This window comes from Myotis brandtii, unplaced genomic scaffold, assembly GCF_000412655.1.
Source record: "Myotis brandtii unplaced genomic scaffold, ASM41265v1 scaffold1270, whole genome shotgun sequence".
NCBI classification, from domain to species: domain Eukaryota; kingdom Metazoa; phylum Chordata; class Mammalia; order Chiroptera; family Vespertilionidae; genus Myotis; species Myotis brandtii.
Window position 1 is genome coordinate 781091 of NW_005354465.1, and position 24390 is coordinate 805480.

The following is a 24390-nucleotide window of genomic DNA, read 5'->3' on the forward strand; positions in this document are numbered from 1 at the left end:
AACCCCAGGCTGTATAGGCTTAGTCAGAGTAAACAGACAGCACCAAAGTCAACAAAACAAGAAAGGAAGCAGCACAAGTGACGTGGAAAAGAAAACTTGGAAACCACAATGAAGGTGTGTGGACTGGGCTGGTGTCTCCCCTCAGAGCAGGACCCAGGGGCTAAGGCTAATCCTGCCAGTCCCTTGAGTGGAGTTGGAGGAAGGGACTCGTGGCCAAAGGAGTCAGGTTAGACCGCCAACAGGGGGCGCTAGTGCCCAGTCTAACGAGTGCTGTTAAAAAGGATGTGATTGAGAGGTCGAGTATTTCAACTCCCCCATCCCACCCGACTGAAGACCTAGGCTGGGTTGCCTCAGCTGCTTCGGGAAGCAAGTGAGAAGCTAACTGGGGCCAGGGCTGTGTAGGAGCAGTCAGGGCAGGAGCAAACAGGCTGGAACAAGAGCAGGAGGGAGGAGCCCCGCTCTCTGCCCCACCCGGCTGTTCGCTCCAGGGCTCAGGGTCTTGGAGCCCTGAGTGCAGAAACCCCACTCCATCCCACCCACATGCATAGTCGCCCGCCCTGACAACCGACCTGTCTCCCGCTCAGGGCAGGGGCCTCGCATGCAGTTATTGTGCCTGTGCTGTTTGTTCACGAGGCGCTATACAGGCCAGGCCATCCCCAGGAGGCTGCCTGCCCAAGGCCCTGTCACACCGAGTCCCCCAGCCACCAGGTGAGCTTGTTGACTGAGAGGGTGATGGCAGGTGGCTATGCTCACCCCCAGACCCGAGGAGGCGACCAGGGTATCAAGACCCGGGAGCTGAGTGACCCGTCTGCAACGGGAAGAGCTGGGAGACCAGACACACCCAGCTGGAGAGGCTTGAGATCTGGGTGGAAGTCCGTGGGCTTTGGTCGTGCTGTCTGTGGAAAGAGAGAGGGATATTCACCCCCAACCCCCAGCCCTTCTACTTGGCCCTGGTGTCAGGCAAGAGTCAGTCAGGGCAAGAGGGGTTGGGTGTAGGGTTCCCTTCCTCAGGCATCGTCTATACCACAGTGTTTACTCTCCACCAGGCACTTGCCACACCCCTTACCACTCAATCCGTTCTCCCAACAGCCCTGAGAGGTCAGGATTAGTATCTCCATCTTACAGATGAAGACACCCAGTTAAATATCTTGCTCAAAGTTACCCAAGCCAATTAAGAGGCTGAACTGGATTCAAGTTCAGATTGCCTGGCTCTAAAGTCTGAACTATGAACCACACAGCTCGCCACCTGGATGGGGGAGCGCCTCTGCCCCAGCCAAACTTCAAACCAGCCCCAGACTCAGGCTCCTGGCCAGGAGGTCCCTGGGCTTCCCATTGCTCCTTCCGCCAGCACTTCACTCTTTCCATCTTCTCGTGAGGCATCCCTGACCCTGACTCCCCTCTTCACTCTGACTAATCGGGTACCAGAGACTCCATTACTATTAGCCCTTTCTTCTCTGTGGGTTAAGAGATTGCTGTTCAGAGCTTCTCCTTTGAAATTCTTTAGTGTGGAAGAATTTTGAAATTGATTACGGCAAAAATCAAAGGATAAAACTGGAAGGTGAAGAGCTGATGGGGAACCTTGACATTGGGAGGATCAGGCTGCCGCCCTGTGAGCCCACGGATTGGCCAGCATCACTAAACACGGGGCAGCTAGACACTATGTGCCTCTGAATGGGATGCAAGAGGAAGCACACAGCACTATTCACAAAGGATTCCTCCCATCCCCCACAAAAAGAACCTAACTAAAATCACACTGTTAGAGCTAACTTCCTGTACATTCTGAGAAATAGAGGAGCTGGAGGAAAAATTAAATGACACCACAAGGAAGCAAACAGGCCAATCTAGAAAATGGACTTCCTCTAGAACCACATTTATTCAACAAGCCAGTGACATGAATAAGAGGGAGAAAGCGTTTGAGAGCACTTAACCCAAGTAATGTGTGATTTTGTTGGGATCCTGGCTCAAGCAAACTAACAAATTAATTAAAAAATATATTTTGAAACAATTGTGGGTACTTGATATTTCCATGGAATTGTTCATTTTTGTTAGGTGTGAATGGCATTGTGATTATGCAAGAAAATGTTCATTTTAGAGATGGATATTGAAGAATGTAGAAGTGAAATGACGTAATGGCTGGAATTTGTTTTTAAACACTTCATAAAAAAAGAAAAAAGGTTGATGAAACCAGAGTGGAACAGGTTTGGGAGACGTTTAGATGAGGTTGGGTTGGAGCAGGTGAAGGCAGACATGCCCATTAGGCATATGAGAAAGAGAACGAGAGAGGCTGCTGGGTCTGGAGCAGTGGGGTGAGACCTGGGCTGGCAATACGACTGGGGAGATGGCAGCATTTGTGCGGTCGGAAAGGACATCGGGGATGTGCAGGGCCGACTTCTCCAGGCACAGTGCCCACGAAGATTTCTATTTAAAAGCCCCACAAAAATGTTTTGTTTTAAAATAAGAAAAAAATGAACTTGTAGGTTGAAAAAACGTTTTAATACACAATATTAATTTATTCATCTTTATATCAACACAGTTGTGCAATATAATTTTTTGAACTTTTAAAAATTTTAGAGAAAGAGGAAAGTAAAGAGAGAGAGAAGCATTGATGTGTTGTCCTACTCATTGGTTGATTTTTGTATGTGCCCTGACTGGAGATCGAACCCACAACCTTGGTGTATCAGGATGCTGCTCTAACCAACTGAGCTACCTGGTCAGGGCATAAAATATTATGTTTACTTAATCTTTTAAAGGAGGAGGCCACCCACAAAGCGAAAGTGGCATGGGCTATGAAAGTCAGAAGTGGCCCTAGGGTAGGGAGAAAGCTGCCCAGACATGGAGCCTGAGGGAGGCAGGAAGCCTCTAAGTCTGCACTGTGGGGAGCAACTGGGGGTGGGGGGGGCAGGAGATGTGTGTCGTGGTCCACCCTCTAGGCTCCATCCTTGTCTCTCCTATACAAAGACATATTAGGGCATCTCAAGCTGGGCTAGGAGCTAGGACATCTGGTTTGACTCTCCCTGGATCTTGGGCTGTGCCCAGAGCAGAAGAGACTGTGTCTGTCTGCCTACCCCAGTCTGATGCAGCCTGCATCCCAAGGACCGGTGGGAGTGCGGGAGGACTCCCATTGACACTGGGAGAGGCCCAGGAACCAGGAGGCTATACCCAGGAGGCTATACGCAGGTCCCCGTGTTTCACTAAGCCTTCCTAGCTGAGGCTCAGTGCCTGTAGGTGCTCGTGCCCCAGTCCCTGCCCACACAGACCTCTCGGCACAGGCCCTTAGTGTGATCACTGTGTTGTTGAAAAGCTGTAAATAAAACCCCACAGGATGGCCTGCTCCTCTGCTGAAGGGGGACACCCTGTGATCAGTTCCTCTAGGTCTCTACGCTGTTCATCCTCAGTGGGACATCTGTGTTTGGAGAGGCCTTGGGATTAGGGCAAAAATAAGGGAGTGAAGAGGTATCTCAGGGAGCCTCTGGCCTTGTCTGTTTTGAGGGAAGAAGGGAGGCTTCTCCACCTGGGGAGCCCCCAGTGTGAGTGGGGAGGCTGGGCAATAGCATCACACTGGGGCTTCCGGGCCACTGGGCCTGCCTACTTCCTCAGGCTGAGCAGGAGAGTAGAGAGAGAGTAGCTTGCCCTGGGGTTGCTGAGATGGGCTTTCTGCCCACCCCAAACCCCCCCTGTTCTAGGCCCGTAGCACCTGACCAGATCAGATAGGGCACGTTCCTGCAGTGAGCTGCCCACTGACTGGGACTGTGCTGACGCAGGCAGGAAAACATTAACCCAGTGGAATGGGCTCATATTCATGTGTGCACCACTGCGTGTGTGTGTGTGTGTGTGTGTGTGTGTGTTATTAACCCAGTGGAATGGGCTCATACTCATGTGTGCACCACTGCGTGTGTGTGTGTGTGTGTATGTGTGTGTGTGTGTGTATTTGTGTGTGTGAGAGAGAGAGAGAACACAGAAAGTTTTCACATGCAAGACCAGATAGAGATATGCACATGCACACACACACACCTGCCCATTCACACACATGCTCACACACAGACATATACAAAGATACACATGCTTTTTATACATGCCTATTCCTTCAGTATCATCTCCCAACTTTGTCAATGAGACTCCCTCCTCCAGGAAGCCTTCCCTGATAGCTCCAGCTCATACTAGAAAGTGACAGGCCTGGACTCTATGCCTGGCTTCTGATGCCACATTAGGCAGTCTGACATTAGCTTTAGAGTGGAGCAGGCCTGGGTTTGAATTCTGGTTCTTTGACTTGCAGGATGTGTGCCCTTTGGCAAGTGGTTGTGCCTCCCGACCTTGTCTGCTCTAGTCTTTGTCCACATTGTCCTGGAGGTCCAGGCATGCCTGAGAAGGAAGGATAAGAGCCGGGGCTGGGGGTATGGTTATTGCAATGTCAGGGTTAAAGACCATCTTGGGTCCTGCCTGTGCTGTCCTCCCTCAACCCTGCCCTGGACTAGCCCCGTAACCCCCAGTTCTCCTACTAGGGCAGGGGCAGAGTTCTGATCTAGATGTTCTGGTTCAGGGTGATCTTGGGCAAGTTGTTACCTTGCTCTGAATCTCAATTTTCTACCTAAAAAATGAGTTTGAAAGGGAACACTTACCTAGGTGAGGCTTAAGGATGTTTTCTTTTTTGAGGAAAATGAGAATCTCACAACTTCACCCAGCTGATGTGGCTCAGTGGTTGAGTGTCGATTCCCAGTCAGGGCACATGCCTGGTTGCTGGCTTGATTCCCAGTAGGCAGCTGACAAATGATTCTCTCTCATTATTGATGTTTCTATCTTTTTTTTTTTATTTCAGAGAGGAAGGGAGAGAGAGATACACACATCAATGATGAGAATCACTGATCGGCTGCCTCCTGCACACCCCCCACTGGGGATCGAGCCCGCAACCTGGGCATATGCCCTGACCGGGAATCAAACCGGTGACAAACCGGTGACTCGGTTCCTGGGTTGACGCTCAACCGCTGAGCTACACCCGGCTGGGCTGATGTTTCTATCTTTCTCTCCCTCTCCCTTCTTCTCTGAAATCAATAAAAATATATATTAGAGAGAGAAATAGAGAGAGAGAGAGAAAATCTTACAACTTCAAATGATTTCACCTGGAGGGACCTGTACTGTGTTCCCACCCCCAGGCCTGCTCCTGCAGTCAGAGCTGCTCCTTTCTAACTGATTGATGCGATGGCCTGCTCAGGTATACAAAGGATCCCAGGGCTCTAAAGCAGCGGTTCTCAACCTGTGGGTCGCGACTCCTTTGGCGGTCGAACGACCCTTTCACAGGGGTCGCCTAAAACCATCCTGCATATCAGATATTTACATCACGACTCATAACAGTAGCAACATTACAGTGATGAAGTAGCAACGAAAATAATTTTATGGTTGGGTCACAACATGAGGAACTGTATTTAAAGGGCCAGAAGGTTGAGAACCACTGCTAAGTCTAAGACAATTTGATTGCAAGTAGTTTACATGATAAGTAAGTTAATCAAGTGGCATGTTGGTTGAAACAAATAATTAGCTAAAATGATTAGCTTTTTACACATCAACACTTTTGGGGGCATTTTGGAGAAGATCAGAGAATTTTTGGCATCTTTGGGTGTTTTCCTTCACTCTCATTTAAAAAAATTTCTATTTGCATGTTCACTCCTTATTGGGTTTCAACCACTTGTGTCTGTCCCATGCTGTTCATGAGAGAGAAGAGTTGGACACATTTAAAATTCTGTGCTGTACAGCCACATGCATGAAGCAGTTCAGAGCCAGTTAAAATTTGAATTTCAGTCAACCACTTGTGTCTGTCCCATGCTGTTCATGAGAGAGAAGAGTTGGACACATTTAAAATTCTGTGCTGTACAGCCACATGCATGATGTGGATGTGGGCCTATTGGCATGAAAAGGTATTCTGAATAAATGTTTTGAGTGAAAAAAGTACTGTACAAGAACTTTATATAGGTTTTATTCTTTTATTATTTTAGATAATAAACAATAAAAGAATCTGAGATTTTCAAATTTGTTTTCTATTTTTAAAAAATTTCCACTCCAATGATAGACAATTATATCTGCTCCACTTGCTTGGCTATGTGTTCATAAATATTTAAATTTTCAGTTAGGTTGAACATGAATGTCACCACTCACCAGTTCACATTGTAAGATTTTTGGTGTCCTGAGAAATAAATGAGCATGGGCTTATTTCCAACCTTTTGCTAGTAAAAATAGTGTATTGCAGACAAAATTAGAACAAGAAAACTAAACAATTTCTGAAAGAGGGACTAAATGCCTAAAGAAATATCAAAGTTTGCAAAAATTGCCCAGTAGCATACTCATTTTACCAATTCATTTCCAACCAAATTAGTTTTTGACTTGATGGGCTGTTGTTACCTTCATAAACCTTTTCCTGGGGCCTGTCTGGATGCCAAAAGTGACTGGGTGGTAGACCACATATCTGCCGACCCCATCTCGCAGATGAGGAAGCAGAGGCCTAGGGCAGGGACTGCGCCAAGGTTGTGCAGAGAATTTGATACCCAGTGAGGACTTACACCTTGGGGGGGGGGGGGGGCGGCGGGTGTGGTGTGTCAGTCTTCACTGCAGTTCAGAGCCAGTTAAAATTTGAATTTCAGAGAAACAATGGATCGTGTTTTAGTATAGGTAAGTTACAGGTATTGCAAATATTGTTCCTTTGAAATTCAAATTTTGCTGAACATCTTATATTTTATCTAGTGGCCCTACTGAGAGTTTACCCTGTGCAGATAGGACCCCGGGTGGCCCCTCTCTGCTCTCCATCATCCCCACTGGCCCTGGAGATCCTCCCAGGCTCTGTATAGACCCAACTCTGACCCAAACACCCAACCTTGCAGCCCCTTTAGCTGCCTCTCTTCTCTCCACAGTTGATCTTTCTGTCTCCTTAGCCACCACATCTTCACTGTTGTGGCCACTCTCCATCCCACCAGCTCATCAAGGCTGGTCTCTTCTCACACCCAACTCTGGGGCCACAGCCCCTTCGAGCTCCTGGCAGCCTGTTGGCAGCCCAGTGTATGGGCGTCTATCTCCTCCTCACCTGCTCCTTCTCAGTCACCCACGTGTCCCCAGAATCCTGCCCCTATCTCTTGCCCCGTTCCTTCCCGCTTCCTGGCAATCCCATTGACTCTCATGGTGAAGGCCCAGGCGCTGATATCTCCTGTTCTCTTCTCTTTCTCCAGCTGGAACCTTCTCCCAAGCTCAGGCCTACTGGATACTCCAGGGCCTCAAGGACCCTAGGTTGGCTACTTTGTTCTTCTCTTTCCTTAGAACCCCTCGATGGCTCCTCAGGCCCTTGGGATAAAGTCTGATCCCGTGTCCTGGCAGACAAAGTCCTTCGTGGTCTGCCCCTGCTCACTTCTCCAGCCCTCCCTCTGAAAGCCTCTCACAGTTCCCAGGTTTTCTCACAATCCCATTGGGCTTCAAATCATCGCCCTCCTCCCACCCTCCCCCGCTCACCTTGGTGGACTCAGCTCCCATGTCATCTCTTCTGGAAAATTCTTACCTCCCTCCAGGCTGGCTTAGCTGCTGCCCGTATTCCCTCCATCTTATCACAGTGTATCCTAAATCACCTGCCATTTATCTTATCTCTCCCAAGAGACAAATGGACTATGTCTTCTCCATCTCTGGTCCCCAGTACCCGGCCCAGTAAGTGAGCTTAACCACTGACTTCAACATGGATTTCACCTTCCTCCCTCATCAGCCTGATACCAGCCTAATCCAACTTTGCCCAAGCTCTGACCTCATCCTAGACCTCAGCTCCACTGACCCTTACCTCTCCCTCATCCCAAAAGCCCACACAAGAAAGGATTAAAGGCAGGTGTCCCCCATGTCCAGGGTACATCCTCCTGTCCCAGGAAGGACAGCATCCTGAGCCCACTTGAGTCTGCAGAGGTGAGGGGCGGAGCCTCAGAGTGTGTGTGTGTGTGTGTGTGTGTGTGTGTGGCGGGGGGGGGATGGGGGGACAATGAAAGAGTTCATTCCTAAGGATGACTTCTGATTCAGACGGCAGCTGACCCCTGCCTCTCCCTGAAGCATGACCTGCAGGACAAGTTGGGATGGGGACCTGGGCAGCCCAGGTTCCAGACCTGGCCTGGTCTACTGGCCCCCTCTAGAGGACAGTCCTATTCCAGCTCTTACACTGCCTCCCCACAGGGAGTTCCCTGGACTTACTGTCTCCCACCTACCAGTCCACTTCACGGGTCTCCTTACAATTTGCAGACCAGCAACCACTCCCTTTTGTCTCAGCACTGGGTCACCTGTTTAAATCCCGAATTGCCTCATCCTTGGAGGCCCAGCTATGCCCCAGCTCCACAAGTCCTCTCAGAAGGCAGTGGGTCCCCGGCTGGCGCCTGACCCCACCTTAGTCACTGAGCTCCTGGAGCCCTGGGTTGGAGCCCCATACTCTGGTCAGCTTTGGTTCCTCCACAGGGGCCTCACTTGCTATACCCAAGGGAAGTGTTTTCAAGCACAGGGCCTAGGTGTCCCACCCCTGCTTAGATGGGGGCTCCCAGAGGCTGAGACCCAGGCTTCTTCTCTCCCACTCCAGATTAGGGACCCCCAGAGGACCGGGCTTGGCTTTCTTCCTCCCCTCTCAGACTGGGGTTTTCCTGCAAATATGGCTCATGTGTCCTCCTTCCCTTCAGACTGGGTAAGTCCAGGGCCTGAGTCTCCCCTTCCTCCTTCAGAATAGGGGCTCCCTGAGGACTGACCCAGGGTCTCCCCCGAACCTCTCCACCTGGTTGTTGATCTTCAGAACATTCCAATCCACATTCTGCACAGCTCTCCCCACAGCCAGACATGCAGGAGCCTCTGGAGCCTCCCCTGGGCCTGGGGCCTGGAGGGCTTCCCCTGGCTCTGGGCTGGACACTTGGCTTGGAGGACAGGTCCTTCCTCTGGGACCGTGAGGCCCAGCGCCCACCCTGAGCTCCATCTCTGACCTCACAAGGGCTGTCTCAGAACGTGGTTTCCATGGCACTGCTGGCAGGAGAAGTGATGCTATTCTGGGCAGTTCATCTGGACTTGGCTCAAGTGGTACGGGCCAAACCCCTGCTCCACTGACCTCTCCTCTGGAGGAGAAGAGCAGAGCAGAGCAGCACTTGGAGCCACCCCAGGAGGGCTGAGGGGCGGGCCCTAGACCGGGGACACAAGGACAACGGAGCCCCAGCTGCAGGAGCAGCCAGAGCTTGGGACAGTCATGGAGAAACAAGACTGAGACCTGCTGTAACTGAGAAGGCCCCAAAGTGGACACTGAGAAAGAAGGCATTTCAGCAGAGTGAGTCTGACTCTAGGGCAGGGCTGGGACAAGGGGGCCTCCTCTGGGACCCAGGCCTGGTAATGCCATTCCCTGGGAACCATATGGGGAAGAGGTGACCATGTGACCATCAGGGGAAGAAACCCCAGTTGGGAGGTGAAAGCCTGGATGTCTGTTCTGGTTTAGTCCTGAGTTGCTGCATGACACTCTCTCTGGGCTTGTTTCCTTACCTGTAAATTGAATGCCGGGAGGATCAGTGGTGGAGCAGATTGGGAGGATGTGTGGCGCTGGGCTGTCAGCAGGGTGAGGGGGTGGGGCCAGGAGAGAGTGGAGACCAGCGACATTGGATTGAAGCAGGAGGGATGAGGATCAGAGAGAAGGGTTATTGCTGGCGTTGCTGGAGTGGTCTCTCCCCCTTGAGAGGCTGGGGCTGGGGCTAAAGGGGTTCTGCAATCAGGCTAGGGTGGTGACTGTGCTGCAGCGAGAGGGAATTGGGCTAGAGAACAAGTGGGATGGGGAAACTCAAGAGTTATATTCGTGCTGCCATTTCCAAGGAAAATGGGAATATAAGGAATTTCCAGGAATGGTGAGAAGGATAAACCTTGCTCTGAGGGGGGTATGGACTAAATGAATTTTTAGAAGCTCATCCTGTGTGCATATGTGTGTATAAGGAAGAGGCCCTGGAAAGCCACAGTTTAAGTCAGCAGCAAGAGGGCTTGAGGTTAGACTCAAGACAATAATAGCCACACGTGTGAGGGTGGAGCCACTGAGGGGAGTCTGTGGTCATCCCCACTGTCCAAAGTGTGTGTCAGACCTGGGAAGGTCAGAGGAGCTCTGAAGGGCCTGGTCCAGAGGTTAGGGTCCTGAGGACAGCATGGGTAGAGGGGGTAGGACTCCAGGACCTCTTCCCATTGGCTGAAGCACATCCAACCGCATGCCTACTCCCTGCCAGGTTGGCTGGGTTGAGGGGTTGGAACCAGTAGCAACTGGTCCTGTGGCTTCTCCTGGAGGCTGAGGTCTGATGAAAATGTGGGGCCAAGTTCTGCACCCCCAAGCCCTAGTGACCTCTCTCTGCTTCCACAGTATCTAAATATCTCTGCCAGAATGACTCAAGCAGACAAGAAGAAGCGGTAAGCACTCACTCATTCCCCTATACCAGCCCCCCATCTCCCACCCCCAGTGCACCCAGTGCCCTCTCTGTCCCACTCTAAGCCTCTCCCTCATGCCAGCTGATGCCCTCAGTAGCTCATGGAGCCCAGAGAAAGGGCCTCTCCCACCTGTGCCTATAGCGAAGCACAGGCTGGGCCCTGGAGTGAAGGGAAGCTCAGAAAGACCTGCGTAAGAGTCAAGGGGTTGGTCAGTGGTGGTGCTCAACTGAACTAAACTCACTACCTCTCACCCTCTCAGGCTCAGGTTCCTTTGGGGTGAAATAGAGGCCAAAGTCCTTGCAATGGCCAAGGGCCTACCTCCCTAGTCTGTTTCCTCTCTGACCTCCCCGACCCCAGCCCAACTCTGCCCACTCCAGCCACACTGGAGCTTCCTTACCTCAGTCTTTCAGACTGTTCCTTTGCCTGAATTACTCTTCCCATAGTTACCTGTGTCTTTGCTCAAATGCCACATCTTATTTATTGAGAGAGAGAGAGAGAGAGAGAGAGAGAGAGAGAGAGAGGGAGAGGAGATTGATTTGTTGTGCCACTTATTTATGCATTCATTGGTTGATTCTTGTCTGTGCCCTGACTGGGGATCAAACCTGCAATCTTGGTGTATCAGGATGATGCTCTAACTCAGAGGTAGGGAACCTCCGGCCCTTGAGCCATATAAGGCCTGCGAAATCATTTGGTCTGGTCCTGCCAAGGCATTAGAGGTGAGTTAAATGTTTGACCAAATACAGCAGGCTAATTTTTAAGTTGATAATTTTGCATGGCTCATGGATGATGTTATAAATATTCAAATGACCCTTGGCAGAAAAAAGGTTCCCTACTCCTGCATCTAACTGAACTACCTGGCCAGGGCTCAAACGCCACATTCTCAATGAGGTTCACTCTGACTGCTCTATTTAAAATCACACCCCACCCCTTTTTCCTTGCTCTATCTTTCCCCGTAGGACATACTTCCTGCTCTATCCACCTTTCCTCTGCCTCTGTGGCACCTTCCCAGGACTGTTCTTGGGTCCCTGACTGCCTCAGGCTGCTCATAGGCTCTTCTTCGGGGCTAAGGAGGCCAGTCATGGGGGCAAGGTGACCATACATGGTGATGCGTGGGAGCTGGAGTTGGATGGGAGCCAATGGATCATCCAGGCAACTCTATATCCCTCCAATGCGCAGCCCTGGGTTTGTTTTCCTGGGATAAGGACAGAGCAAGGACTGAGGTGGGTGAGCAATGAACATGGGGGCCCCGCCAGAAAAGTAAAAGGTGGTGTATCCATGCCTGGTTCACATTTCTCACTCCCTCTGCTTACTCTTTGCTGCTGTGCGGCTGGGGAAATTTAGGAAGCCTGGGGCGGTGGGGGGTGACGTTGCTATCCCAAGCAGAGCAAGGTAGTAAGTGCCTAGTGTCGGCTTCAGGCAGTCAACGGGGAGGGTCACCAGTCTTAACACGCACCAAAGGCCACACTTAGAGTTATCTCCACCCCTCTTTCTCCTCTTTAGCCTCTGTACCCCATCTCCTCCAAACTCAAGCTCTATCCCACCCCACCCCCAATAGACGATAGAGCCTATAACTCACTTTTTCCTCTATCCATCCAATCATGAGTTTATTAAATAAATATTTATCAAGCATCTACCATGGGCCAGGCACTGCAGAAAGTTCTGGGGATCGAATGGAAAGACAGATGAATTCCCCAGTTTTTATTCATCCCACTATAGATATTGGAACACCTATGTGTCTGGCACTGTGCTAGGCACTGAGAATACACCAAGGAGTAAGAGCCTCCTTTCCTCTCGCCCTTTCTCTCATTTGTTCATTCACTCACTCACTCACTCACTCACTCACTCACTCACTCACCATCTGTTGTGTTGACCTGGTTTTGAGCGGGTGCACTTTGCAAACCCCCTCATCTTTGGCAGAACCTGGTGCACATTTCAGGCCCCAGTGCTGTTTATAGAGCCTGGGAGCAGACTTTGTCTCACCCTGTGCTGCGTGCAGAATGCCTTTCGGTTGTCAGTCCTGCCTGATGTCTTGCCTGTGTCCTCAGGTACCTGGTTCCTGCAGGCAGACAGGCAGATAGACAGACAACTGAGTTCCACCTTCCTCCCTGCTCTCTCCCACTTGCTTCTCGCCCAGGGCTCCTTGGCACCACAGATTGCATTAATCAGATCCCCAACTGCCCCTCTGCCAAGTGGCCTTGTTGGAGTGGTCTTCCCACTGGTACAGTCCCTACCGGAAAGAAGAAGGGGCATGACCCGATTATCTACCCCCAGTCCCGCTCCATGTCCCCGTGGCACTCAGGTGTCTTTGATCCCAGCTGTCTCAGCAGCCCGGAGCAACAGGAGGTGTGTGTGTGGACAGTCCATTGGGTTACCCATTAACTCAGCCGTGAGTTAATGGTCTGATGGGTAGGTAGCAAGTGTACTTGAGTCTCACTTCTGCTTATGGGTCTGGGCTGCTGCTTCAGGTCCACCCGCAAGGTCAAGATGATCCCGTCGCCCGTGGTAATAAGGGTGCAAGCAATACTGCAGAAGGAGATGGTGCGAGAGTTCCTGGCCGAGCTCATGAGCACATTTGTCATGATGGTGAGTGTCATGATGGGGTTCTGAGGAAGGGGCACGAACCCAAGACTTCACGAGGCTGGGGCTCAGTGAGGGCAATCCATGACCCCTCCCATTGCTGGCCTCCTGGGTCACATTGCCCATTCCCATCTCTGATCTGGGAGCCTGAGGGGGGAAGCATAGGAAAGTAAGGAGAGAGCTCTGCCTTTATCACCGTCTTTTTGGGAGAGAAAGAGCTCATACTTTGTGGAGGCAGAACAGAATTATGGGCTGGGGAGTGTCAGGGGGCATGCCTGGAAGTGGGGAGAAGGGACACCAAGAGGAAAGAGATTGGAGAGAATGCTGAGTGTCAGGTTTTTTCTTTTTTGTTAATACTCACCCGAGGATATTTTTCCCCATTGATTTTTAGAGAGAGTAGGAGGGAGGAAGGAGGGGGGAGAGAGAGAAACATCGATGTGAATTATGTGCCCTTAACCAGGAATTGAACCTGCGACCCTTTAGTGTGCAGGCCAATGCTCTAACCACTGAGCGCACAGGCCAAGGCAAGTGTCAGGTTTTGAGAATTAATACTGAGGGCAAAGGGGAGACACTGAAGGTCTTCAAGCAGGGGAATGATGTGGTCAGATTTGGATTTTTAGAAGGAAATTCTGGGGGTAGTGTGGAGTCTCAATAGAATGGTCAAGGCAGAGTGAAGTGAGGGGAACCAGTTAAGAGACTGTTGCAAAGACCTAGGATAAAGAATGGTGAATGGTCCAGGGATAGAGAAGAAAGCACATGTTTGAGGCAGTTGTAGAAGGTGGAATCAAGGAGGTTTCTTAAGCCATAGATGTGGGGTAAGTGCCAAGGGGGCCATTCTGAGCCCTGGGCCCAGCACAGGGCGAGAGGTAAAGTCAGTTTGGACATGATCAGGTGAGGTGCCCGGGAAGAAATCTAGGAGGTGGTTGGTTATAGAGGCCTGGAGCTCATGACAGAAGCATGGGCTGGACGTATGGAGTTAGAGTTCATCAGAGTATGGGTGGTGGTTAAAAAACTGTTCAGTGAGAGTGTATATGAAGAGACAGTACGCTGAGGAGAGAGAATGAAGAATGGCACACAAAGGGGCCTGGAAGTATCGGCCAGAGAGGTGGAAGGAGAAAGTGGGCGGTGACTGGTGACGGGAGTGTGGGGGGCCCACAGGAGGGAGTGGTCAGCAGACAGAGAAGGTGAGAACTGACCAGGGTCCATGCGGTTTGACAACATGGAAGTCACTGGGGACCTGGCAAGGGCTCTTTTAGTGGGTGATAGGACAGAAACGAGACCTCAACCAGGAGGTGCCGTTTCTTGCAAACTCCCTCCTCCCCTGCTTCAGCTCTGCCACCTTCCCCAGCCAGCCTCTGCCCCTGAGGTGTAGCCATGCTTGTCTGCACCTTAGGGAGGACCCAGGTCCATGAAAAGAAGGGGCAGCCTCTGGGAAGAAAAGTAAAGGCAGCCAGGAGCACGCCAGAGGAAGTGGGAAGAGAGGCAGGGTGTGTGAGACAGTGTAAGTGTGCCTGAGTGAGTGTGTGTGCACGCACGTGAATATGAGTGTAACTGTGTGTGTGTGTGTGTGTGTGTGTGTGTGTGTGTGTACCTGCGCGCGCGCCCCAGGATAGGAGATGATGGGACTTACGGAGCCCAAGGGACTCTGGATGCCTGGGTTCTTATCCTGCCACTGAGATCTGCCTGGAGCAGATCTCTCTGTGCCTCCGAGTGTGCCTTCTCAGTCATAAAATGTGCTGAATGGGGCCTTCGTGGGCTTTGGAGATGGGTTTGAATTCTGCCTCTGCTACCTTCTCCCTGTGTGATCTTTCATAAGTATCTTAACTGTTAACACTCCAGCTTCCTCGTTAGTAAACATGAAACTAACATTGAGCTGGCAGACTTGTGTGAGGAAGACCAAGAGCCCAACACCCAGTTCACATGTAGGACCCCTGTGTTGGTGTCTGGTCATTATGACAAGTGCTCTAAGCTGCTTTCTCCTCCCTGCCTCCCACTCTCTCCCTCTCCCATTACTCACCTTCCTGCTTGGCTCCTGAGCTACGAGGACAGCACTGGATTCTGTCCTGCCTTAAACCAGGGCAAAGTAATTCATTTATGACAAAACATTCCAGTCCCATGAGGACTATTAAACCTTGGAACCCTGGAGGCAGGAGGGTGCTTCCTTGGAAAGCTCTTAGGGAAAAAGGCACCACCCATTGATGCCTGCCCATGTCTGTGTTTATCTTCCTTTTATGGAGATTATTATTGAACACCTATTGCATGCCAGGCACTGATTCTAAACTAAGCCCCTTACATGCAATACCTTCCCAATCCTCAAACAGAGTTCCCCCCTCTGAGAAATTATCCCCATTTCTCAGAGGGGGAAACTGAGACTCCATGAGACTGGTACTTGCCCCAAGACACATTTTAAGATAAAATTAAATCCAGTCTAGTCTAACATCATGGTCTTGACCCTTAACCTCTATGCTCTGTGTCTTTGTTTAGTGATGGCAGGATTTCTAACACCCTGGTTTGTTAACTAGCCCCCAGCTGAGATAAGGCCCTCACTTTTGGGCTCCAGATAGTCCAAGACCTCACTCTGAGCCTTGTTTTCCCCATCTGTAGAGTGGGAGCAGAAACATTTGCCATTCAGAATTGCTGTGAGAATTAAAAGAAATAACACATGTAAAAGAACTTTGGGAGGTTTAAGCATTGTGTTATTGTTATTTGTTGGGCCTGTGCCAAATTGATAGGAAGTTCAGTGAATCATCAGGGTAAAGGTTTTACAAGAGAAGCAAGTGTGACCTTGGGCTCCATTTACTGTGGCCAGGATGAGGGAAATGGGCTGTTCTACTCAGTTCCTCTCTGCCATCTATGAGAGTGTTGTCCTCGAGGCTGGCCTTCTGACTGTTGGAAGGACTTGGCCACATTCACTGACCAGGAAGGGAGGAGCTGCGCCATCAGGGGTCTGAAAAACCAGCTGTAGACGTGAACTGGACCATAGGGCAGGGGTGCAAACTTACTCGTTCCAGGGGCCAGAGAGAGCAGCTCAGAGTGGAGGGGGCCTGACTGCAGAGTGCCGACCTGTGCAAGGACGCAGCTGCCACTGCTCCAGCTGACTGTTGCCACGCAGGGTGGAATGTGGGTTTGCATTAGGCTTCTGATTCCTCAAGAGAAGCTGAAACTTCTGATTGTCAAAACTAAGTTATCGAAACCAAGCACGTGTGTTGGATGGATTAGGCCCATGGCTGCCACTTAGCAACCGTGACACAGGAGACCAGGTTGGGTTTATTCGCTCATTCATTATTTTTAGCAAATGGCTCTGAGCTCCTTCTTGGAAATAAGGACCCTTGGTCTTCAGACCTTCCATGCTGGCTCCACTCCCTGCACTTCCTGACACCTCCCAAACCTGTCAGTCTGTCCTGACCTCACTCCCCACTCCCACAGCCCATCTGTTCCTGTCATTTCCTGCCTCATCCTACCCTTGGCCCTAAGCTGGCCCACTTCTGGGCCCCTCTGCACCTGTCCTAGGGCTCTTGAGGAACCCAGTGGGCCCTGCTCACTGCCTCTGCCCTACTCTATCCAGGCTATTTCACTTTTCCTCAGACTTCCCCAAAGCTGCTCTGTACTCTGCCTGTTTTTTATTTTATTATTTTTTCTTTTTAAAGATATACTTTTATTGATTTCAGAGAGAAAGGAAGAGGGAGAGAAAGATAGAAACATCAATGATGACAGAGAATCATCGATTGGCTGCCTCCGGCATGGCCCACAGTGGGGATCAAGTCCACAACCCAGGCGGGGAATTGAATCATGACTCACTGGTTCATAGGTCCACACTCAACCACTGCGCCACGCTGGTTGGACTGCCTGTTTTTTAAATCAGCAAATGGCTTGGCCTCCAGCTTGAAAGAGAAAACCATCAGGTGGGCTTCTGTGTCTGGCTCCTTACCCACCTGTCCCTCTCACCACCAGAACACACCTACCTGTGTATCCACATTTCTCCCCTTCCTCAGGCAGGGCCCCTCCTTCAATCCTGTCAGTCCCATCCCTCAGTCTATTGAGATACTTTACCCCGCCCTTTTTCTCTCTCCTTCATCTCCAGCCTCTCCCTCTCTCGATCTTAACATACCAAAGTCTCTCTACTTAAAACAGCACAACACAGAACAAGACATCCCTCCCTTCATCCCATGAGCCCCTTCATTTATCACATTCTCGCTCCCTTCCTTCTCAGGCAGGTTCACAAAGGGAGGTCTACACTGGAGCCCTTCAACTCTTCCTTGCTACCTACTCACCTCTCAGCCTCTAAGACCTGGCTTCTGTGCCCATGGCCTCATGATACAGTGCTCATCACATTATTAATGACCTCTGATTGTCACATCCAAAGGGAGGCCTTCTCGGCCTTCATGCACTTGACCCAAAGGTTGCACCTTACTGTGTGGACCACACCCTTCTTGGAAACTCTGCTTCTCCCTGATGTCCAGGACACACTCTCTGTTCTTCTTTCATTTCAACACCTGCTCCAGCGAGCGTTTCTAATGCCCTCCAGGCTCAGCCCTCAGATGCCTTCTCACTCTTCATCCTCTCTCCTGCTTTCGTCCTCCCTGATGGCTTCAGAAGTAGTCCTCATGCCCACAGTTCTCCAGGTTATCTTTTTCAAAAACTCTAGAACTATCAAAGGGAAATATAATATGAGCCATATGTGTACTTTTAAATGTTTTAAAAAGGTAAAAAGTGACAAGTGAAACAAATTTTAATAATTAGATTTAATCCATAGAGCCAAAATATTACCAGTTCAACATGCAATCAATATACAATTATTAATAAGATTCGACATTCTCCTTTTCCTACTAAGTCTTTGATGAGTTTGTACTTTACACTTAAAGCAGCTCTCAGTTGGGACTAGCCACATTCCAAGCACATAACAGCCACATGTGGCTGGTGGCCATCACATTGGATGATACAAATCCAGACTCTGGCTTCCAGCAGTCTGGACATCTAGAGGTTCCTCGGAGTCAACATGTCCAAAACACATGGACTTTTCAAAGGAGGTGCTGAGTGTGGCCTTAAAGTAGACTATCCTTTTGTCAGGATCTAGGATCAGGTATTCCAGAGGGAATAGCATATGGAAAAACACAGAGGTGTGCAGGGAGCAGTGTGGTTGTTTGGTTTGAGGCTGTCTGGCATAGGTGACTGCCTGGGATTCAAATTCTGGCTTACTACATGCAGACTGTGTACTTTGGCCAAGTCACTCAACTTCTCTAAGCCTTGGATTGTTCATCTGTCAAATGGGGAGATTAATAGTACCTAATGCATATGTTGGTGTAAGGGTTAAAGGAAGTGAGAGATGTAACGTTTACCAGTGCCTGGCACATAGCAAATTTTCAATAAGTGGTTATTATTACTTAGTGGTAATACTATTGCTGAACATAGAGAACACTGGAGCAGTATGAAACTGAGAGGCAGAAATTATAAAGAGTCTTGAATGGAGGCCTACTGAGCTTGGACTTTATCCTAGAAATGAAGGGGTGCCAGTCAATGTTTAAATGAGGGGCAGACACGATCAGACCTCTGTGTTAGAAAGGTCACTCTGGGTGCAAGGAGGAGGCTGAAAAAGATCTGGGAAGAATGTAAACAGAAGTGATTGGGTGTGGGGGAGGAGGGAGGGAAAGCTCTCATTTGTGACAACCAAGTTTCTGGTTTGGCCAACTGAAATGGGGAACATAGGATGAGGATCACATTTTCTGAGATGGTGAGCTTTCAACAGAGAGTCCAAGATGCCTGTGGAACACCCAGACTTCCAGTGGGTATCGGGAAACAGGGATCGGGCTCCCAGGTGCAGGTTTTGGGAATTTTAGTGCGGTAGGCATAGCTGGAGCCATAGACCTGGTAAGAAGACTCAAGAAGAGTGACTGGGGCGAGACATGAAAGGGGCCAGGGATGAAGCCCTGGGATCATCTACACTCACGAAGCAGATGAAGGAAAAGGATGTGGGAAGGAACTGTAGAGAGAGAGGGAGGGAGGAGGAACACCATGAGGGAGACATGTCATGGAGGCTGAGAGGAGGGACTTTGCAGGAGCAGAGTGGTTAAGAGAGTCAAAGTCAGCAGAGTCAAGTAAGACAATGTCTGAAGGGACCTTTGGGAAACCAGAGGGCCGGAGCCCTCAGAGAGCTGTAGTCTTGGTGAGATGTGGAAGCGAAGCCAGATTGAGGAGGGAGAGCAAGGGAATAAAGGAGCCAGCCAGTGGGTTCTTTCCTGGAGCCTGACAGGAGGGGGAGAGGTGTCCACAGGTGAACAGGAAGGCTGGGCTGAGGTGGGAAGGATTACTTTTAGGAAGGAAGAGACACGAGTCTGTGGGAGCCAGTGAAGGGGAGGGTGGGCGATACAGGCAAGAGGGAGGCCTCTGCAGAGGAAGGGAGAGGTTGGGTGCAGGCTTGAGAGCTGAAGAGATAGGCAGATATAGACTCAGATGGGTGGCCGTAGGAGGTGAGGGCCTAGCTTCAGGCCTCTATTCTCCCTGCAAAGGGGGTCCATGGGGGTGTCACCTGAGGAGATCCAGCAGGTAGGGATGGGTAAGAGCTGGAAGTTCAGGAATTACACATGAGGGCAATGGAAATGTTGCTAAGGGTGCGAGTCAGAACCCCACTGGCTCCCAGGGCTGATGTGGGTGGGGGCCATGGCAGAGCCCAGGCATGAAGTTTGGAGATCCCTTGAAGAATCTTCCTTCAGGCTAGGCTTGAAGTGTGAGATGCTCTGAGGTTCAATCCACAGCAGCCAGGTCCGCCTCGAGGCCCTGCCATCCCCTGAACTTCAGGTGGGCTTGGGGTCTAGGGGTCTGGATGTGTCCATAAGAGCCTCTGTCTCCACTATCCCACTTGGGCTCCTTTACACTCCCACCCAGCTCTCACTGGTCAGGTCTTAGAGGCCCTGACAGGGACGAGTAGGGAGAGGTCATGAGGAGGGAAGTCTCCGGAGGAAGAGGACATGGCAGAGGGTCTCCCAGGGCGATTTGGGGAGGCCCAGGGCACAAGGGTGAGGAGCCCGAACTGAGCTCTGAGCCCTCCTCTGAGGTTGGGGCTTCTGGGAAGGCAGTCCTCTCAGAGGCCCTCCCTCGCAGGTGTTTGGCCTTGGCTCCGTGGCCCATATGGTTCTAGGAGAAAATTTTGGGAGCTTCCTTGGTGTCAACTTGGGTTTTGGCTTCGGAGTCGCCATTGGAGTGCACGTGGCAGGGAAAGTCTCTGGTGAGTGAGCCTGGGCCCTGCCCGACTGTCAAGGCCAGTGATCCCCTGCAGGTTCTTCCTGCCCACCTCCAGCCATCCCCTTCTCCCAGCCGTCGTCCCCTTCTCCCAGCCATCCCCTTCTCCCAGCCATCCCGCACCTCACCCCACTGCCCACTTGGAGGGAGAATACCCGAAGCCCCCTTCTCACCCAGACTCTTCAAGAGCCTCCTTGACCCACCAGTTTTACAGGCTGGGTCAACTTAGCCAAGCTATTTAATTTCTTCACTCCTCACGTTCCTTAATGATCAAATGGAGATGGTGGTCTCTGCCCCGGGTCCTTGTGAGAATTAAGTGAGAGTGCACTGCATAAATGCTTGCCTCATTATTACTGTTGGGGCTCTCAATATTGTTGCATCTGCTCTCACTCTCCCGACACACTTGCCCACCCCGCAGGCGCCCACATGAACGCAGCGGTGACCTTCACCAACTGTGCACTAGGCCACTTGCCCTGGAAGAAGTTTCCTGTGTATGTACTGGGTCAGTTCGTGGGTTCCTTCTTGGCTGCTGCCAGCATCTATGGCATCTTCTACGGTGAGTGTCCTGTCCTTGGTTGTCCACTTCTGGCCTCAGCCTCCTCCTCTGAGTTATGGGCAGAGCTGATCTCAGTGTCCTGGCCTGTGAAAATGTCTGGGAGAGAAAAGCCCTGGAGATGCTCCCAACCCCTGCCTCCCACCTTATTTCTGGGACTACAGTGGGGTTGATTGAACTAGGGGAAGTTTCACACTCTAATTCGTCTCCACAGCAGCCATTATGAACTACTCGGGCGGAAATCTGACAGTGACTGGCCCTGTAGCCACTGCTAACATTTTTGCCACCTACCTTCCTGAGTACATGACATTGTGGAGGGGCTTCCTGGATGAGGTCAGTGGTTCAGGGTGGTTGTCCCTCCACAGGCCCTCCCCACCTCAGGAAGGGGCCGGCAGGCAGCCCCTCGCCATAGAGGGATAAGAACTCTGATGGGAACTGTACTAAGATATATCTCTGCCAGGGGGTTCAGCCTGGGAGCACTGTTGAGGCCCTGGTTTGGCTAGGGGGCCTGGGTGGCTGCTATGGCATCTGCTCCACAGGTATTCGTTACGGGGATGCTCCAGCTATGTCTCCTTGCCATCACGGACAAACGTAACAACCCAGCCCTGCCAGGGACACAGGCCGTGGTGATTGGCATCCTTATTGTCGTCATTGGAGTGTCTCTGGGCATGAACACAGGATATGCCATCAACCCATCCCGGGACCTGCCTCCCCGCTTCTTCACCTTTATTGCCGGTTGGGGCACAGAGGTCTTCAGGTACTGCCCTGCCCAGCCCACTCCGAGTTTTCTGTGGGTTTCCTGCATGTGGAGGGGTGGAGGTGATATGAGGAATAGCACAGGAGTCCTGCAGAGCTGCCAGGTGGTCTGGGGAGGCAGGAGTGGGTCCCGACCGTCCCTCTGATTAGCACGGTTGCAGATCCTGCTTCTGGACTGAATTTAACTCCTGCCCCAGATCAGCCCCTGTCCCTGAATCAGGGTGAAGCTGACCAGTGTCTCAGGCTCAGGGGTGACTCCTGGGTTAGGATGGGGGTCACTCCTCTACTCTCAGGCCTAACCCGTCTCGGCATGAGGTGGATGCAGCTGCTGTTTCGGGTATCGGCCCCCTCACCAGGCCTCTGCCTCTTGCCTGCAGGGATAAGAACTGGTGGTGGGTGCCAGTGGTGGCACCGCTCCTCGGTGCCTACTTAGGTGGCATCATCTACGTGGTCTTCATTGGCTCCACTATCCCACGGGAGCCCCAGATACTGGAGAATCCCGTGGAGTATGAAGACCACCGAACACCTGTACTGCCCAAGACCATGCCTCACCAAACTGTGAACTCCTCCCGTGCCTCTGTCTCTGTGTCCCTCGACAACAGAACTCCAGTCCAGCCTGTCCCACCCTTAAGTGACAACATCCAAGTACAGCAATTCTAAGTAAGATTATTTGTGACCCCATCCCCACCACAATAAAGCCTTGTCCCACATTGGCACCCTTGCTTCCTGGGTGCCTCCTATGGTTAGGCTTCCCTCCTGGTTCTTCCAGGAACTCTAGGGTTATGCCATAGCCCAAAGCTAGAGAATGGACCTAAGAGGCCTCCAACTCCTTCCAGTCCTGGGAGCTGCGGCGCCCCCTGGGGGAGAATGGGGAAAGGCCATAGGAAGAACAGAAGATCAAAAGATGCCAGGCACAAAACAGTGGACTTTCAGGCATAGGATAGGAAAGGGATGGCTTGGGGAAAGACCAACAGCTAGCTAGTGGGCAGTCAGTTCTGGGGATACCCTGAGCTGCTACCCCGAGCTTCCTTGGGATAGGACTCAAGACTCTTCCTCAGTTTTGGCCAGTCCTTGCACCAGATTAGACAAAGCCCAAGCATGATGTAGGTCAGAGTTTCTCTCCTTTTTTTGTTGTTGTCAGTATTGCCCTACCTCACAAGCTATATATTATACACACACACACACACACACATAATTTTAAAGATTTTTTTATTGAATTCTAGAGAGAGAAAGAAAAATATCGATGTGAGAGTGGAACATTGATCGGCTGCCTCCTGCACACCCCCTACCAGGGATTGAGTTGAAACCCAGGCATGTGCTCTGACCTGGAATTGAACTGGTGACCTTTTGGAACACAGGACGATGCCCAACCAACTGAGCCACATCAACCAGGGCTAGACCCCTCACCTCCCCCATTACATGATATTTTAATACCATAGATACTAGGATACTGTATATGTTTGTGTATTTTACGTATGCCTGTGCTTTATACAGAAATAGTAAACTTTTTCATTTACCCCTTCAAATAATCCATTTTCTCTCTCTTGGGGGCAAAATTACCCCCCACCCATGAAAATGCTTGATGTAGATAGACGGAAAGTATGTAAGGGGTTAGATTCCTCTTCCTTATTCCTGGTGTCAGAGCTGTCCCACGTTAAGAAACTCCAGAGCTAGAAAAGAAGATGCAGAGAGGCAAATCCTTCTAAAAGGTGTAGAGACAGGAAAAGTCCTCATGGAGTTCAAGAGGATAGGCCCAGAGGTTGGATGGAGGTAGGGCAGCCAGGAGACACCAACTCTGGGGCCAGACAGGAATCATCCTACTTTCTGGGATTCAGAAGGCAGCATTATCCATGGTTCCTATCATTGCTTGTGTGTTTATCCTTTCAGCAATTATTGAGTACCTCCTGTGTGCAGGCCTTGAGTGGAGGAGGCTGGGTCTTTGCCTTCAAGAAACACAGTCTAATGGGGACAGGAGTCAAGAGCTAAGTGGTGGAGAAGGGGCTACATGGAGACTGTGGGGCTCATAGAGGGCTCACAGTCTGGCCTCAAAGCTGAGGCCAAGGATGGCTTCCCAGAGGAGATACTGCAGAATTGGGGTGTATCCTTTCAGGGGTTGGCTGCTGCACTTTACAGATTGAGGGGACAGGGGGCAGAGGAGGCTGGGCTTCCTTCTGGAGGCGGGGACATGGAGAGAGGAGATTTAGAAAGTCCTCCTGAGCTGCTGTGTGCAGGTTGGTGGAAAAGGGAGATATTGGGGCCTGCAAGCGAGTATGGTGAGAGGCAATAATCCAAGAGGAGCAGCAGCGCACCTAATAGGTCAGTGCTGGTGGGTGAGAAGGGTTTTGCTCAATAACTAGGACTTGGGCTGGCACTGGATGGAGGAGTGGGTGAGAACAAGGCAGGAGTCAGGTCTTACTTTCAGTTTCTGGCTTGGGCCTGTGACACTGGAGATGTCTCCACTGAGAGCAGAGCATGGGAGGGGAACTGGTTTGGAAAGGAAGATGACAAGTTATATGGTGGACATGTTGAGCTTGAGTTGCCTATGGGACTTGAAGGGCAAGAGATGTGTAGTATTGGGCAAGTTACTCAACCTCTCTGGAACTCGGTTTTTGTAATGTTATTATTACCTACCATTTGCATTGCTGTGGATATTCAATGGAATAAAACATATATAATGCTGAGAATAGTGCTTGGCACATAGTAAGTGCTCAATAAACAATTATGTCTTTTGTATAGTCTGGAGTTCAAAAAAGAGTTGAAGAATGAGACTGAAAAAGTTGTGGGTGTGTGGATATAGCTGGGGCCATGGGAGAGTGAAAGGGTCGGTGAGCAGGATCTTAGGAGCA

At 50.8% G+C, this 24390-nt stretch overlaps 1 protein-coding gene across 2 annotated transcripts; it reads left to right on the top strand.

The window, feature by feature from the left end:
• The first annotated feature begins 93 nt into the window (after nucleotides 1–93).
• Nucleotides 94–22760, top strand: AQP7 (aquaporin 7). 2 transcript variants are annotated; one of them, XM_014534247.1, is made up of 8 exons: nucleotides 94–114; nucleotides 10361–10407; nucleotides 12891–13008; nucleotides 20098–20221; nucleotides 20654–20791; nucleotides 21003–21121; nucleotides 21328–21545; nucleotides 21922–22760. In XM_014534247.1, the coding sequence occupies exons 1-8, from the start codon at nucleotides 109–111 to the stop codon at nucleotides 22202–22204; spliced, it is 1053 nt and encodes a 350-aa protein (XP_014389733.1). In that variant the 5' UTR covers nucleotides 94–108; the 3' UTR covers nucleotides 22205–22760. The 2 variants fall into 2 exon arrangements, with proteins under 2 accessions (XP_014389733.1, XP_005859604.1); XM_005859542.2 differs by lacking the exon at nucleotides 94–114 and adding an exon at nucleotides 9208–9298 and having other exon boundaries at nucleotides 21922–22759.
• Nucleotides 22761–24390: the final 1630 nt, after the last annotated feature.